This window comes from Sciurus vulgaris, assembly GCF_902686455.1.
Source record: "Sciurus vulgaris genome assembly, chromosome: 14".
In the NCBI taxonomy this organism is placed as follows: Eukaryota; Metazoa; Chordata; class Mammalia; order Rodentia; family Sciuridae; genus Sciurus; species Sciurus vulgaris.
In genome coordinates, this window is record NC_136475.1 from 72,442,861 (window position 1) to 72,461,783 (window position 18,923).

Below are 18,923 nucleotides of genomic sequence, written 5' to 3' on the forward strand. Positions count from 1 at the left end.
GAGATCACGTGGAAGAGAGCCAAGTCATCCCAGCAGAGGCCATCCTGGACCATTCAGCCCCTGGCATCCATCAGCTAAACCATCAGATGCATGACTGAGCCTAGTCAAAATCAACCATGCCTGGCCCAGCTCAGCAAAATCATCCCAGTTGTTCCCTGGAAGAATGAGAGTTAATTTGTGGTTGCCTTATTAAAGACACTGTTGACCAACAGGACCACGTGGTATAAGGACAGCATACCTCAGAAATCAAAGGAGTCAAACTTAAAAAGACAGAAACTTCTAGGACTATAAATATTCTACTCGTTAAAGATTTCAAGATGAAACTAAGGAGGTAAGTGGATTGTTCATAGAGAGAAAACTTATTCTAACTATAAAACAGACAATCTAAGACAAGCAAATCTGCTATACAAATAAACCAGGAAGTTTAGAGAATTCTAAGACTCAAAGCAAAGTACTGAAATAGGTTAGAGTTAACTCAAGATAGCAGAAGTACCAGATAGCATCCTATATTCTCCTAGTGCTGGTGTTTAAGTTATGGCTTCCCCACCTGTAAAAAGGAGGTGGGGTGTTGTGAGAAATTAATGAGATAAAAATGCATGTTAAAAGTACTTTCCTAAACTGACATACAAATGTTAGTAACCAAAAGAGGAACTCGTCTTCAGAGGTAGAGTTAGCCACTTTCCAACTGTGATCTTCTGTTACTTAAACTGTTTTTTACTACAGAGCTCAGTTTACTAGTTAAAAAACAAACAAACAAATGAAACTACTTGTGCCCAAAGCTATCGAAATATATAAGTAGTAGATAAAAGTGATGTTTAGGAATAATAAGCAATAAGTAACTTACTAATACTAGAAAAGGGAGAGTCATCAAGTCAGCATTATGCAAATAATACCATAAAAAGAAAAGCACCACTAGTCAAGAACCGAGAGCCAACTTTATATCATGACTCCGGCTTGGAGGACTCTGGAGGCCAAGTAGAGATTTCCATGAAATTTCCAGACTACAAACTACTATTGTGAAAGCAAACTTCCAATTCAAAGCGAACTTACAAACTCAGTTAAGAGTTCTAATATCTGTGTGATTGGGGGTGTGGCTCAGTGGTAGAGTGCTTGCCCAAGATACACAGGACCTGGATTCAATCTGTAGCACACAAGTGCATGTGCGTGCACACCCACACAACCACACACACACACACACACACACACACACACACACTCACACACACACACACACACACACACACACACACACAGAGTTCTTTTTCCCCTTCACATTTTTTTAATGGTGCTTTATAGTTGTACATAATGGTGGAGTTGTTGTTACATACTAGTACATGCACACAATACAACACTATAATTTGGCTGAAATCCCTTTCCAGCCCTTCTCCTGCCTCCCTCCTCACATCCCCTGCTCTCCTTCCTCCTTTCTACTGATCTCACTGATTCCTTTTTCCTCTCAAGCTTCCATATATGAGAAATGACATACAACCTTTGACCTTCTGAGTTTGACTTAGTCTGCTTAACATAATAGTCTCAAATTCCATCCATTTTCCTACAAAAAACATAAATTCATTTTTCTTCATGACTGAATAAAACTCCCTTGTGTTTGTGTGTGTACATTTTTCCTCCTCATTCATTCATCTGTTGATGGACAGACACTTAGGCTGGTTCCATAGTTTGGCTACTGTGACTTGTGCTGCTATACTCATGGGTATGCATGTATCAATATAGTAAACTGACTTTACATTAGGGTGAATACTGAGGAGTGATATAGCTGGATCATATGGTGGTTTCATTCCAAGTCTTTTAAGGAACCTCCATACTGATTTCCATAGTGGTTGTATTAATTTACATTCCCACCAACAGCCACACACAAAAAAGTTCTAATGCTTGAAGAAAGCAATCAGAGCTGGTGCTGGTGCTGGACCTGAGAACAGGAGGGGTGTGCATGCACCTTTGGCGTCACATTGGGTGTAAGGAGGGCTGCGCAGGTGTACAGGATCTGGAGACAAGGATCACTGAGTGGCAAAGGCAGCAACAGTGAGTCCCAGTGTAGGTGGGATGGATGGGAAACCTGTACCTTTCCTAAGTCCATCAAGTCCCTGTTTGTGGGCCTGGCAGGACTCCTGTAGACAAAAGTACATCTGGAACACTTGACCCTTGATTCCACTCCTGCCTTCCCCAGGATGGAAGCTACAGTTTTTGTAGGTCACCTACATCACTCCTTGCCTTGGCATTCACACCCTGCTGTCTGAGTGCCTGACCAGAGCTAATGTGATACACCCCTGGCTTTCTGCTTCAGGAAGGTCCTGATTGGCATGACCACAGGTGCAACTGGTGCCTTTGTAGAAACACCAGCCAGGGAAACTCTTCTCAGTATGACTGCTGGATGGTTGGCTTCCAGCTGATGAGCACCATGCTACAAAAACATGTTTAATGCCCTGAATCCACCTGCCCCAGAAGAGGGAGTTCCCACACTGTAACCGTGCTGTTTCCCTACCATGGTTAATGATCATCAAATGCTGCCTGCTTGCTTTCTATTTCCAATTCAAGCAGTTCTTACTGAACTCATCCTACTTCTCTGACAAAATCCTGTGCCACATTTATGCCAATGTGATCATCAGCCTCCTCACGACAGACACCTCTATGCCTATGGACCTCATCAAGACCAGATGCAAAACATGGGAGTGATTGATGAGAAGCCAGAATACAAGAATGGGCTGAATGTGCTGATGAAGGTTGTCCGGGCTTCTCCAGCCTCTGGAAGGACTTCACACCATACTAAGACCACCTGGGTCCCACGCTGTCCTCACCTTCATCTTCTTGGAGCAGATGAATGGCTTACAAACATCTCTTCCTTGGTGGCTGAGGTGGAAGGGGACCTGCAGCCAGTGGGTGGGGCCACACAGTCACACATTGCTCCTACAGTCACTGCAACCCAGAGAGCCTGGGCTCTGCTGTCCCAGGCTCCTCTATTTACTTCCCCTCCACAGTTTGGTCCTCTTCTTGTGGTGAAGGACTTTGGTCTGTTCTACCCTCTGCTCCAGTTTGCCCTGCTTGGCCTGATCTTATGACCACTCTATCCCTAGCTGTTTCTTGGGACAGCTGGGAAACTGTCTGAGGATTTCTAGATTCCTCTTAGGTATTAGTTTTAGGGCACAGAGGACAGCAGAAGACTCCCCTTCTCTGTGGGGAAACCAAGACAGAGCAGAAGAAACAGAAGAGAGCAGAAACTATCAAGATGGGAAAGGGTCTGCAGTGACAGGTGTGGTTGTAGCCCTTCCTTCATTAATAAATTGGATTGAGGATACCGAGACAAAAAGAAAGAAAATAATCAATGATATGAATAGGAATATTCTCCAGATGAGAATAATTTTAAAAATAATCTCACAAAGATTTTTTTTAATATTTAAAGATTTTTTAGCATGCTTAAGAAGTTAAATGAATGACTACTTAAAAATACAAAAGGAGAACAGGTACTATGAAAAAATAATTTATTAGGAACAGTGGAAATAAAAACAGTCTTAAAATTAAAAGTACAACAGATGGGACAAAGCCTAGGTAAACATAATTAAACAGGAATTAGAAAACTAGAAGATGAAACTGCATTCAAAATGTAGTAGGGAAAGAGAGAGAGAGGAACAAAGGCACATGTCTCTTAAGTCATGAAAAATAGAGAGGATCTAACATTTGTCTCATAGGAATTTCAGCAAAAAGGCATGATAGAAAATAATAGGTGACCATTTCTCAAGTTTGAAAAAAGGCAAGTTCTCAGACTGATATTCTACTCTACTAAATAAAATTAAGATAAATCCAAAGATGGATATGTAATGATATAACTACAGAACATGAATTAAGAGAGGATTTCAAAAGATAGATTATGTACAATGAAAAAAGTACTAGAAGTCAGAAGATATTGGTATAATGTAATTGAAGTATTTTTGGAAAAGAACTATTAATCCAGAATTGTATATGACCAGTCTTCTAACAGAATGAGTGCAAAAATAAAGCTATTTTCAGACATTTAAAGTATATACTTCCCAGTGACCCTCATTTTATAAAATGAGTGCTAAAGGATATCATCTCAAAGTACAGATTTGACAAATAAAAATACAGATTGACCAGTTAAACTTGAATTTCAGATTAAAAGAATGAATACTTTTTTGTATAAGTCTGCAATTATTTGTTGTTTATCTCAAATTCAGAAGTGGATCCTCTGTTTCATCTGGCAAATCCTCCTCCAAATAATATGTGAATGCAGGAAGTAAGCACAAGATATAAGAAATAATGCTGACTGCCAAAATTGATTTTAAAAAGTCTATGAATACATGTAACTATTATATGTGTAGAAATAAAAACTTTCTATATTTCCATTTACTACACCTCTGAAGATGAGGATTCATGTCTAGGCCACAGACCCACTTTCTTTCATAATGGCCTTTGGGGAGTTCCATTGACAAAGACTCTCTACTGAACCAAACTCTAGTCAGACCTTCCTCTGCTCTCAACTAGAACCTGACTTTGGGCTTCTGTGCATTGTCCAATTTTAGCAAAAACCCTGTTGAGTCAGTTTAGCCAGAACCCTCCAGTCTCAATATCTGAATGGGTTCTGCATCTTCCACCATCTCCCCGGTGATATCTGAGCACATCCTTCAGCAAAAGCATCTCCAGGTCAGTTTAGTCAGAATCCCCCTTTGGCAAAACTGTTTCTTCTTAGTAATTTCCCATCCACTGACACCCAACCCTCACCCTTCTTGTTGTATTCTGAGTTAAACCTAATCTCTCTTCCCGCTGCAAATCCCCATAGCACCTATTGCAATAGTCCCTCTGAATAAAGTCAGTCTTCCTGCTCTTTTTTATATGAATTATATTATTATTTTAATTTTGCAGGGGTGGGAATTGAATTCATGGCCTATACAAACTAGGCAAGCACTCTACCTTTGAGTTTATTTTATTATCTCAGACATTTATTACTTTTTATTTTTTTAACCATGTGTATTTTAATGTGTATTAAAAATTACAGACGTTTATGGAATACCATGTGATGTTTCAAAAATATGAAGCACTTCATGAATTTGCATGTCAGTCTTACACAGGGGCCATGATAATCTCTGTATCATTCCAATTTTTGTATGTGTGCTATTGAAGTAAGCACTGCTTTACTGTTATTTAACAGATGTTATAAACAGTAGTTTTTCTTTAACACCACGTTAAAATAAGCATAAATCTAACAATTGTTTCCCTAGCATGCACCACAAAGTGCATAATTAATTGCCAATAATTAATGCAAATGGTGCATGCAATTAATTATAAGAGGCTTGCCTTAAAATTCTTCATCATGTCATCTCACCCTACCTGTTTGAATCCAGCATTTTGCTATAGGTCATACATATTCTTTCCTCCAGACACGGAGGGTTTGAGGGTCTCACCTGCACTTTCTAGTTCTCATTTATCCATTTTTCTCAAAAAACTTGAAGACCAGCCTTCTTCTACCTACTCATCACACTGAAGTCCACACTCAACCTTTTGTAATTATTAAGAGATCTGAAATGCAAGCAAGCTCTTCCCAACCATAAGGGCCTGTGTTCTGTTTACTTATGTAGAATATTGATCAAGACCGAAGAGTCCCATTTAATAACAGATACGTCCCAGGAAATGTGCATTCTCTTTTCTTTGTCCAAATAAAACTTGATTTCTAAAGGATGCCCTTCAGTGAATGTTTTGATAGTAAGTATGATTGTGCCCTGATCTATCAGTTTTGCAAATTAATTTTACTAAGGCAAAACAACCAGTATAATAAACTGATGCCAAAAGTAAGATTTTAAACAGCTCTTTCATATTTCCTTCAAAAGTCTCATCTGGACTCCGCTAAAGTTCAGCCAATTGAGAAAAGTGAATAAAGCAAATTATATCCTGCTGATTCAAATTGCTTTTTTTTTTTTTTTTCTTTTTTTTTTGCAGTGCTGGGGATCGAACCCAGGGCCTTGTGCTTACAAGGCAAGCACTCTACCGACTGAGCTATCTCCCCAGCATCAAATTGCTTTTTTTTAAATCAACAACAGGTTACTTTATCCAGCTATAAAACATCAAGTGACATGAGTAAATACCAACCAAATTTGTTATTTTTATACAAATCTGAGACTTTTGTTACAGATAATTTTAGTTTGGAGAACACCAACTGTTATACATTTAGGAAATAGTGTTAATGATCAGAAATTGACCTAGTCAAAGTAAACAGATATAAGACAGATCTTTAAATGACAGTGTGGCCCTTCTATGGCCATGTACAAAAGAGAGCACTTATTGATTATCTTGTCAGTAAACTTACATAAGCTTTTATTTTATAAACTGTTTTAAAAAAATTTTTTTAGATGTTGATGGACCTTCAAAGAAATTAGGGTTTGTACCTGTTTTAAGGTTTTAAATGATTACTTTGTAACTGGTTAAACAAACAGCTCTTATTTGGGTTATAACAATATAATTGACACCCAAAATATATGTGATTAGGTATATGTATACATCTGAAAACTATATCTGTCTAGGCCTTGTCTATGTGTCATGTAAAAGTTTATAAAATGAGAGACTGGGGTTGTGGCTCAGTGGTAGAGCACTTGCCTGGCATGTGTAAGGCACTGGGTTCAATTCTCAGCTCCACATATAAATAAATAAATAAAGTACAGGTCAAATTGCTTTAAATTCTAAGGATAAGAACCATGTCGCCTCACAATTCATTATATATTCAGTCTGTCGCCTGGAGTACCCCATCAGTTCATGTTTGTAGAATACTGAACAATGAAGTTTGCAAGACTATCCATAAAAAGCTAACATATGCAGATTAGAAAAGTGTAGATGTCTTCCAGTCACATTTTGACATTGCCTAAATCCCCTCAGCACATGCTAAACATGTAGAAAATACTAAGTTGATCTTCTATCTGTAAACTTGTAAAACTGGTAAGTGATTTTAGTATGTCAAGAGACATTTGCCACGGATAAACTATTTCACTAACTATACTAATCTCCATGTCCTTTCAGAAACAAATTCTATTTTTAAAACCTAGATTTACATCTGACTTTTTAAGAATGCACTCATCCCAAGGCAAAGTTATGGGCAAGAGAGAAATACTCAGATGCCAACCCCAGTCAACCCCTGGGCTTTAGTGTAAAAGAGCAAGTGACCAGTTCTTCCATTTCCACGAGGCAATATTTCATTTCTCCAATTTTAAATCAGACCATGAGCAAAATAATCAAATGACAAATGCTACTCTAGATGTATCAGGAAATATTACTGTATTATTTGTTATGATAAATGAAACAAATTATAACAATTTCATAATGTTGAAGGTGGAGAGGCAGGGTTTAGGAGCTCCATGTGTGGACACGTAATAAATCATTCCTCTGAAAAGATAATTGCTGTACCATGAGAAAGGAGGGAAAAAAAACAACTTTGAGGGCAATTATTTGAAAGCTCCTCAATTAACTTGTACACAGTTGGTCCTTTGTTACAGTGCACACATTAGGGCATTGGCTCACTTTGTTGAAGGAAACAATATAATTCTAGTTATTAATCACTTTCATTTTAAATGTGCTTTGTAAACTGAGAAGACACTAGACTGTAAGCACCGAGTAGAACTCACAAGTAATTGGATGCTTAATAGGTTCCTTTTGAAAATTTTGTTAGGGATAACAAAATCAAATAGCTTCAAGGCTCTAGGGAAATGAAGGGGTACTACGTAATGTGAGAAAGTTCTATTTCATTTTATCAACCAATAATATCACATGGGGTGTGAAATTAAGTCCTTCTCACAAAAGCAATTTTAATAGATTATGCTGAATGAAATCATATTATTTTTATGAGTCAAACTTCTCTGTAGTTTAATTTAGCGGTACCTTCTTAAGGCCCGTGTAATAGAATTTTCTGTGATACTTCACTTCAGAATCCTTGCCAAAAAGTGTAACCCTGCTTTGCAAACATCCTCCAGAGACCAGATTAGCCACACTTTGATGTTACCAACTATCAGTGGAATTGACCAAGGCAAAACCATCTGATATGTTCAGCATGAGCATACTTGCTAAAGGTCACTAGGCTATACCAACAGAGGAAAACACAAAAATCTCCAGTACTTTAAAAGAAGTATTTTTTAAATTTTTTTAATTGAAATAAGAAGTGAGTACTTACAAATTTTCATTTCTACTTCTAAGTGGTATGTTTATAAATTAGTGAACTTTGAAATGGACAGTTGGAGAAACATATTGAATAATCATCTTTTTAAAAAATTAAAACCAAATTAACATTAACTGCTTTGACTTCTATTTGCTCTCACAACAGATGTTCCATCTTCTGTTCTAATTGGCTACTATCTACCTTAGTAAATATCTTACAAACATCTATAAAATGGATCAAGGTGGCTGTGTGGGGCATAGAAACAGGTGACTTGAGAGTGTAATCCTAATTATCTGTGTGACCCTTATTTACTCTTCCTCTGACTCGGTTTCCAATTAGGGTTGAGAATGCCCTAGTACCACAGGATCATTCTGGAAGATTAAATGAACTACATAAGCATATGAACAAACACATGGTAAACATCAGCTCCCTTTCCCTATGATAGAAAAAGACAGTGGCTAGCTTCTGCTCTGGTTTCAGTCTACCTTAGATCCCTAAACCTAGTACTTATTACCTATATCTACACAAGCTACTTAGCCTCTTTGGGTCTTACTCAGAATTTAAGATAAAACATTTCAAAAAATAAAGTGGGAGGAGATCCTGATGCTGCTTGGGAACTGACTTGCATGGTGGTTATCCATAAAGACAGGGCACAGAGTGTAAGTCAGAGGGCAAACCCCAAGCCAAGAACAGGATCTCCTTGGAAGCAGAGGTTTATGTCTTTTGTGAAGTGGTACACTGTTAATTGAAAAGTTGAAGTTGTGTATTGCAATTTCTAGAGCAATCAATCAATTAAAAATAATGCTAAAAGATTTTAAAAGCCTGTAGATAAATTTAAATGAAATTCTAAAAAAAAATTCAAATAACGCAAAAGAAGGCAAGATGATGGAAATGGGAACGACAAAGGTCCTGATGAGACAGAGATTTTAGGCAGGCCTAAGTCCAACTGTATGAATACTTAACACTATATTTTCATGCAATAAACACCTCAATTAAGAAGACAAATATCAGAATGTATTTAAAAGGGTAGACCTGAGTATACAATGTCCACAAGAGAACTATTATACATGGAAAAATGTAAGTTGAAACTTTCTGGATATGTAGGGGGGGAAATGCATTCCACAATGATAGATTCTAACACTTTCTCAACCACTAATAAGAAAAATTGGACAAAGATTTAGATATTTTAGTATATATCTATAAATAACCTATGGGCCAAAAAAGAAGTCAAAATACATTTTAGCTTGACTTAAACAAAATATGAATATGACACAGGCTTGAGGGATACCATCAGTGTTGGAAGCCAGGATGATATGAATTTATGCCTTAAATGTATGTACTAGGAAGGAAGAATGACTGATACCGACCATCCAAAAGAAATCCTGAAGAAATCAGGAAGCAGCTACAAACCAAAGAGAAAGGAGGAGGGAAGCGGAAGCCAAGAGCAGGAAACAGTGAAACAGTGACAAGTGTTGTCAACAAAACAGAAAGGGATTCTTTTTTAAAAAATAGATAATAGGGGCTGGGGTTGTAGCTCAGTGGTAGAGTGCTTGCCTAGCACATGTGAGGCCCTGGGTTCACCCCTCAGCATCACATGTAAAAAAAATAAATAAATGTATAAAAAAAATTGAATTCTCATTTTAAAAACATAAATAACATTGATAACCTGTGGGCAAGACTAATCAAGAAAAAAGAATACGGCACAAAAAACCTGATAGTACCATAACTAACATGGGAGTTTCTATATAACTAAAGATATTAAACGGATAATAAGAGCATATTACAAATAAACTTCAAATGAACAAATTTGAAACTTTGGATGAGATGAACAGTTTCTAAAGCAAAAAAAAAATAGATACTGATACAAAGAAGTAATGAAAAATCTTTAAAATACTATGATTATTAAAGAAATTCAATTCATATTTAAAACACTTTCTACAAACAAACTTCAAAACCGAGTCTCTTCTTTGGTGAATTATTCCAAATAAGAAAGAAAGAAAGAACACCATAAGACACCCAAAGAGAAGGTAGGTTTTCTGTCTTAAAAGATCTATAAATGGTAACAAATTACAAACAAATAGACACAAAAACACCAACCTGAGAGAACATGCATACATATTCCCCACCATGTGACCTTTGGAGAAGTCTGGAGCACCTGTCAATCTGAAGACACAGTGTAACAACTAGCCATGTCCAAGTAGAACAGGGAAGGATAAGAAAGGGCCCTCCACAGTCCTGCAGTCTACTGGAGCAAACAGATTCACGTAAGGAGAGGGACACATCAGGAGACTCAGTGCCGGGGCCTAAAACTCATATGACATCTGGGAAGTAATTTCTTCTCATGCACAGCCTCTGTCCCAGGGAGAGATTATAAAGAAAGCATCACAGGAATGGAAAGTCCCCATAGGGTCCTCTATCCTGTGTACTGCATGGAATAGAAATATGCTACAGTGTCTCTGGCCAAGACTTGCTGAGTCTCTGTTGGATCATCTCTATAGGCAGGAAGCTCAGTACAGTTCATTCAGCATTGGGCAGCTCTTCCACAGAAAAGGCTTGCTTGTAGTGGGTATAAATGTACCTCCTTATAACTCTATCTCATTGACTTTAGTTTTTGAAATAACTCAAAACTTCTTGTTCTGTAGGACAGTTGCTATGTGTCAAGGCATGCTTACAAACACTTAAAGGCAAGTTTACAAGGCTTTGGCTACTGACTTTCTCTTCAGTCTGCACTTCTCCAAGCTAAATGCACGCATAGGTCCAGGTACCTCACGGTCTCAGTCAATGTTATCAACCAAAAGACAACACCAAACACCCAAACCACAAATGCCATCTGATTGACACAGAGTACAACTGTGTTACTCCCATTGCCCTGACCATTCTGTATCTATGAATGCATCCTACAATATACTAAGGCTCTTTGGACAGATTTTTACCTAAATCTATGAAACAATAACTTGAATTATACTCTAGAACATACATTTAATCATCCATTCATTTAGCATAGCCATTCCTTGTTCCAGTCATTTAACTTAATTCAACAATTTCATAAATTCTACTGATTCTAAGATGATGTGCATTCTTCCCTTATTCCTATGTTACTAAAGTTTGTAGATGTCTCTCAATAAGTGTTATAGTGCCAGTGCCCATGACACTTAATCCTCCCCATTCTATCACATATGATGAGGCAAACCCTTTGAAGGCATGGAATACATGTGAGCATTTCAAAAGAAAATTCTAGAAGTCAACAAAGGCCCTACCTACTCTAAGAGTTACATACATGCATTGTGGACTCAACAATTTACTTGAGAACATCCTTGGGAGATTAAGATATTCCTTTGACACACACCATTTTAATAGGACATAAAACTACTTTCTGTAACATGATTTTCATCAGCTCTCTCCTATAGATACAGGATGGGCAAGGGTAAGAGTCCCAGGTTACAAATCATGACACACATGCTGTACTCTTCACAAGGTTTTTGGGTGGAGTCTGGGACACTCTATTTATTTCAGTGTTCATATATATCCAAGTTACTAATAATACCCTTGCCCTAGCTGTGTAAAGGGAAATTAGAAGCAGTAACTGGATATCCCACAAAACAATTAAAACTAAATTTCATAATATGGATACTAAGCTAGGCACTGGTGAACTCGAGTCACAATCTTAGCTCTTTGCAGCCACAGAAAGTCACTTAACCTCTCTGAGTTTCACTTTCCTCATTTATGGAGTATAGACACAAAATCAGAGGAACTCTGAGGTACCTCCATTTGTATAACTCTGTCTGCTCAAAATAAATTAAACAAAAGTATTTAGGGCATTTCCCATTTAACTCTATAGCTTTTCCCATTGCCTAGGGAAAGTGTTTGCTCTAATATTTACTATCTAAATATTTTGGGATGGCCAGCAATATTCTGATGGAAGGAAGAAAGACAACTCTTGTTGCCCAACCACGTGCCAGCCAGCACAGAAGTCACACTGCTAGGTACGCATTCATGCCTATATACCTGCATGCAGCCATGCATCCATATTAATCACCAGCACAGAGACCACAGGATGCTCTTGAATGACTATGTTTTTTATCACAATTTAATAGAAGGTAAAAGAGTTTCATGCATGTATAAATATGTCACAATTTAACCTATTAGGTATAATTATCATACAACAATAAAAAAGGGAGGATGGGGACATAGGTCAGTGGTAGAATCCCCATTGCTAAAAAAAAAAAAAAAAAGTTTATGAAGATTCAATGATAGTGAAGCCATTGCAGCAACCATACATTAAATGTCTATATTTCCCTAAATAGATGAACAAGAAGTGATTCACTGTGTGATCTTCACACGGTAAGCTCCAAAGCAACAGGTGACAAAATAACTCAAGTTTCTAAAACGTCAAAACAACGGTTGAGTCCATACCAATGAACTGAACTAGCTTACCTTGACAGAAGGTGTTGTTAACCCGTTTATAACCTTGTAGGCATTCCATCATTTGATTATATCCATGGTAGGCTGTAAGGGAAAAAATAATTCTGTTACATGCTTAGTTTCAATTCTTATGATCCCAACCAAACTCCTGGAGGTGGTAATCAAGGTAACTCAAGGCAGTAGCGGCCTTACTTATTCATTGGTAAGATACCAATACCAACATAGAGTTCCACGATTTCTTTCACTCACATGATGCGTGTTTTTCAGTTTAGTTCATATTTTCAATAGGTATAGTTGTCAGTAACTGATTATGTTAAGTGAAGGAATCACATGAGTATTTTCTATTTCCTTCCAATAGGTAACTGAACATTTCTATCACAAGGAATCTATCCCTCCCCAGTGCTTAACTTCAGGGAGCCGGGGCTTACAAGAGGGGAGACACTGGCATGTGGAAATCACCACATCCAGCCCCTTGACCTTATTATGCCTCATCTGGTCCCATATAATGAAGATATTGGAACAGGCTGCCTACAGGCTGGGATCTCTGGCCTGTAAATTCTTCAAAGACAAAAGAGAAAATAACTTGCTTTAGAAGTTTCAACAGCCATCTACTTTAAGGCAGAGAGCCAGACCAGATAATCTCTAAAAATGCTCCTCAGTCTAGGATTCTATATTAATTTTCTTCTAAAAGTGTTTAAAGGACAAGTGATTTGTTCACATTAAGCACATTTCTAATAGACTATAGACTAGTTAATGAAATGGTTTACAGATTTAAAATTGTTTTCACAGAAAAAAAAAAAAAAAAAAAAAGATCAACAATGAAAGATCTTTCTGTATGTGGCTAAACAAAAACTTCAAGTATTAAATAAAAGCCACTTGAAAACTGAATTTTGAACTTTGACTGAAAAAAAAATGGCACAGAACGCAAAACTGTAGCATCTAAAGGCAAAATAAATATGATTTAGAGAGTAGTACCAACCAGGGGAAGGAAAGTTTTTTAAATGACACAGGAAGAATGTGACCCTGAGTGTATTTCTTGGGAGTGAGTCACTTAAGATGGTGCAAACAGAATAAATGTCAAGATGCTAATAATTTACTTCATTCATAATCCACACTACCCTTCCTGCTGAAATCAATCTCTTCAATTTTACACACTAAATGACCCAACATATGAATTTATTTTTATCAACATTAAAAGTAACAGAAACCTCATAATTTCACACACAACTCAAATCATTACCAAGATAAAGAATGAGCGTTAACAAAACCATATAAAGTGGTAAATTCACTCCTAGATGATGCAATTCTAGATACTAAGACAAAAGGTCAGGAGTGGAAGTTAAAGAACAAAAAGAAAAAAAGGCTTTACCCCTAATGCCTGCCACTTTCTGTTGCTTTGGTATTTAGAAAAGCAGGGAAAGAGAAGCAGATAAGCAAGAAATATTCAAAGACAGGAATAAATGAAAAAGAAAAATAAGAGAGAAGATGGAGAAAGTACTAAATAATGCAAACTTAACCACCACTCCCTAAAGTTAGAAGAACCCAACTTGTCTCATCCTCAGTCCTTAGACTTGCCAGTGGGAAACACATCACCTTCTGCAATATTGCTACAACACACATGGTAAATGAAAGGGTAGGTGATGATGCTTTTTTGACATTTTAGATATAGATTACTACTGAATGCCCCCTAAGAATCAATAGCAAATGACAGAGCTAAGAGTTAAATTCAGGTCATTCTAGCTCTAAGCACCATGCTTTTTAAATTCTTCCAGATGAATCCTAGAAATCTCTTTGGTCAGACTGTCAAAATAATTCTAGGCAAATGGAGGAGAGACCATCACCACCCAAATATCTCCTAAAAATCCACTCTCTGAATCATTACCCAGTCAATGTGAAAAGTCTACTTGGGAGATTCTCTCACTGTGGAATAGTTTCATTCATGTGATATCTCCCTAAATGATGAACACATTAAGTTTCAGGGGCTATAACAGGCATTTCCACAAGTTAGTCCTCTACAGGAAGTTGACAGCAATATCCGGAAAATAAGTTAAATTAGTTTTAGGCATTTAGAGGACCTGTAAGCTTGAGAGGTAAGGAAATCCAAGTAAGAGACAATTATTCCAAACAAATTAGCATGCAGGAGGAACAAATAGTATATCGAGATATGTAGGGATAATTCCAAGATGGCAGCCTTGAGAGGAGATTTAAAAAACAGTTGAGAATATCAATCCAATTAACAGATAATTAAGAAGTAAAAATTTTCCATTTGAAGCAAATGAGAAATTCCTTGAAGCATGAAGAATAAAAAGCAATTATAAAAATCTTCTGCTACATGAGGCAAAGGGAGATGACAGAAAAATGTGACCCACTCTCTTAGCAAAAACATAAAGAGGAAGTGTAAGAAAGCTCAACTTGAAACAAGTTACCTGCCCAAGAGGTATTCCTTAGAAATCAGTGATCCGGAGTTAACACCTCATTCCAAAACTAAAAATATGAACTACTGTTGAGAAGAAAGCGAGGAGAAGGTATAAGCCTGAGTTTATTCACATCAATAGTTTCTGCAAAGCACTTTAAAGATGACTCAAAACATGAAGGTGTTGATATAAATTGCTGCCACTAAGGACTGTGGCAGTATAAAGGTCGCACTATTAAAAAAAGGGAAAATACTGTGTTTCAGCAATTAAAACTTTCTTTTCCTTTTTGAGAAACCAATCAGCAATGAATCGTTTCCTCATTTTGGTCTTTCTTTTAAAGAAAATTGAAATTCTATCACAGAACCTATAGCATGAGTTGTGAATAGTAATTAAAGTTTCATTCGAGGAATTTAATCTCAGAGATAATAACTGCATTCATTGTCCATACCAAAAGGCATCTTGTTCTCCTCCCCTGAGGCAAGGGAGCCCATGTTAGCTTATCACCTCTTAGAAGACATTTCTCCCCCATCAGAATCCAACAGGAGGAAGCAACTGATAACTGCGCTCATTAAGAAACAGAACTATTTTGAGAACTCAACAGATTTGCCAGGCTTCTGGGAGTGCATAGCCCAGGACTCTGTTCCAGAATACAGCAAGAGTTCTCTGAACCTCTAATGTTGCCTCATCATTAAATGAGCAGTCACAAGAAAACAGGTATGCGCCCTTCATCTGCAAAGGAATGATGAAACGTCACTCACATGGCTTCTTGGGGCATTTCTGGCATTTGTTAAAGCCCCAGGAGGTACCCACGGTTCCACAGCAGTCCTCTTGCTTTGAAAGGCCGGGGAGAGCTTTGCCACACTGCAATGATGAGGTGTGAAATATGAAGGTTAATTGAGAGCAGGATGCTCAGCTCAGGAGCACTGCTGTGCTTCACAGTCACATCATAAAATGGTTCCCTTGTTATCAACACAATTAGGGAGGAAAAGAACTATAAAACTGAAACAAAATACCAGGACAGAACCAATGCAACACGAAAGTGAATGAGCACATTTCCAAAAAGGAACTCCTTGGCATTTTTAAAGTTTTATGAAAATCTGTCACTGCTCAGAGTACTTTATAAAACTTCAGTTTCCAATGCCTTTTTATTCATAAGAAGAAACTTGTAATTGAAAAAGTCAATATAAACCTTTTTTATTTGTTTATTTATTTATTTTTGTAGTGCTGGGGATTGAACCCAGGGTGTGCAGCCAAGTGCTCCACCATTGAGCAATTCCCAGTCTATTTTTAATATACTGAGGATCGAACCCAGTGGTGCTTAACCACTTAGCCACAGCCACAGCCCTTTTCAATTTATTTTTTATTTTGAGACAGGGTCTTGCCAAGTCACTAAGTTGTTTAGAGCCTCAAATTTGTGATCCTCCTGCTTCAGCCTCCAGAGTTACTGGGATTTCAGGCATACGCCACAGCACCTGGCCCCCCAGTCCTTAACATAAGCTTTCTGAATTTTAGTTTCTACTGCCTGTTTAAGTCTCCTCGCAGATCATCAGAGAACAGAGCTATGAGGGTGTAGTGCGTGTATAATACTTGAGAATGCGCAGTAAGTCCACCTATAAGAGGTTTCTGGTCTTCCTGTAACCCTGAAGCCCAAGCAAGGATAAGACAGGAGAGGACAGTACAAGAAATGATTGTTGGCTGAGCTAGAAGAGCCCTGGCAGGGACAAAGGTTCCAGACAGCCAAGCAGTCTAACCCAGAGAGATCAGCTGAGCTAGGAAGGTGCTGGCAGGTTCAAGCAAGATAAGCCTGAGGCAGAAAAGCCAGGCTTGGGGTTATTGGAACAACACTACTGTCAAATGTTAACACCAGGTGAGACTCTTAGTCAACCACAGGAGGTCAGCTGAGTGGCAGCGGCCTGAAGGCAGACCTACTCACTGGGGTGAAGAAGGGCCTAAGAAAACAGACCCTGCTCTGCAAACCAATCCAAAGTCCAGGTGGGCAGGGAGGCCTACCTGACTCTACCCCAACTGTGCAGGATAAGCCCACAGCCCAGCCCGTCCTGTCCTGTGCATGAATGCAGAGCACCAAAGGAAGTACCCTGCCTCACTCCACCTCAACCCCTCCAAAATCCTCTCAGCAGTTTCCAGAGTCCTCCTTTCAAAGACAAATCTAATCACATTACTCTGCTGACTAAAAACTTCCAGTGGCTCTTCCCTGTCTGAAAACTGCACACCCCAGCACGATTTAGAAGGTCCTCTGCACTCCACCTTCGGCAATCTCTGCTACCCCTCAGGTATATCACAGGACTCTTCCTTGTCTGAATCAGCCATGTCTTTTTAATAGCAGTTTCCTTACCCTGGGATGCTCCCTGCTTTATTCTTTCCCCAAACTGTACTCATCCCACAAAAGCTGGCTCTGAAGAGACTCCTCTCAACTCAGATCCAGTGATTCCCACCTCCTCTTGACTCCACAGTTCTTTTTATACAGTTCCACTGCTCTCCTGGGCATTTTAGTTAAATGCATTTATATACTGTCTATCTTTACATCCCAATACACATTCCTAATGCTCAATAAACACTGAAGGAAGGGAAAACCTAAAGAACTACTGGACAAACCAGTTCAGTCCATCAAACAGGCAACAGCTATGTGACACACCAACAGAAGGGAGCATACACGCCCCAGGCTAGGGAGCAGCTCAGGGTGATGGAAGTCCAGGCAAGTGGTGACCCTAGGAAGGGCAGCAGGTAGACAGGACTCAGCCGGCAGTCCTCCCGGGCAGCGTTTCCTTCCTACCAGGTCCGGGCATGCAGCATTCTGACTGAGGCTCTAAATGACTACATATCCAAATCATAAAATCAAACCAGAGAAGGCCCAACTCAGTTCATAAAGTTTTAGTTCAATTATAGCTTTGATGTCCTTAGAGTTTTATGATATTTAATGATTGACAGCATGCTGTGTGCTCTCCAAAAACAGTACGTAGCAGTTAAAAATGTGACTCATGGTCTGGGGGTGTGGCTCAGTGGTAAAGCACTTGCACAAAGCCCTGGGTTCAATCACTGGCATCCCCCTCCCCCCCCAAAAAAGGAATGTAATTCAGGAGTTATAGAGGCCTGGTATTAATCTGGGCAGTAGGACTCCACATGTACATTATCTTACATTAATTTCTTATCCATAACATACAGTGAATAATAGTATCTTTCTCATGGAATCATGGAAAGCAAAAAGGAAAATGTATGTTTCAAGCATTATGCCTGACACAGTTATTATGCCATTATCAGTTATTATTGCTCTTGATAAAAGTTCCCTATTCTGATGTTCTCCTATCTGTCAGATTCCCCAGGGAATAGGACACAAGGGTGGGTGAACTGTGAGTGCCCCATCCAACAGGCTGGTGTTGGAAGTACCCACTTTAAAATACCAGACTCTACAGGAAATGGCTCTACAGGACAAAATGAACTTCCCTGAAATAAGAATTAGTGTAAAAGACCTTTTAAATTAGGCAAACGTTTTGAGATGAACCTGAAAGGACATAGGACTCTGGACAAGGTACTAATAAGAACCCCAGTGGAAGTGAGCAAGGCCCAAGGATCACAAGACGCATGAAGCTGGGCTGTCACTCCTGCAGAGACACAGAATGCTCTCCTTAGACAGATAAGGGATCTCGTTGTTGGCAAAACAATCCAGTTAGACAAACATTTACTGAGTGACCATCGCCTGTTGTGAGCCAGACACCAGCTCACTGACTCAGGAAGCCTGAGCAGAGCTCTCAGCAAGGTGTGGGCACTGCCAGCTGTGCTGCAAAGCCCCTGGGGCTGGAGGAGCACCAGGGCCACAGGTGAACAGTCTCAGACATGACAGGAAGACTGGCCAGAACTACATCCTGAAGTGGTAGGCAGGATGACAGAGAGACAGAGTTAGACAGACAGAA

General features: G+C 38.7%; 1 protein-coding gene across 9 annotated transcripts in view; it reads right to left on the minus strand.

The window, feature by feature from the left end:
• LTBP1 (latent transforming growth factor beta binding protein 1) overlaps positions 1 to 18,923 on the minus strand; it is a 492,924-nt gene that overhangs the window by 151,569 nt on the left and 322,432 nt on the right. For all 9 annotated transcript variants that reach the window (XM_079109942.1, XM_079109941.1, XM_079109940.1 and 6 more), the window contains 2 exons: positions 15,756 to 15,858; positions 12,596 to 12,667 (listed from right to left, as the gene is read on the minus strand). In XM_079109942.1, the coding sequence (XP_078966068.1) occupies positions 12,596 to 12,667; positions 15,756 to 15,858 (175 nt within the window). The remainder of the gene's footprint in view (positions 1 to 12,595; positions 12,668 to 15,755; positions 15,859 to 18,923) is intronic.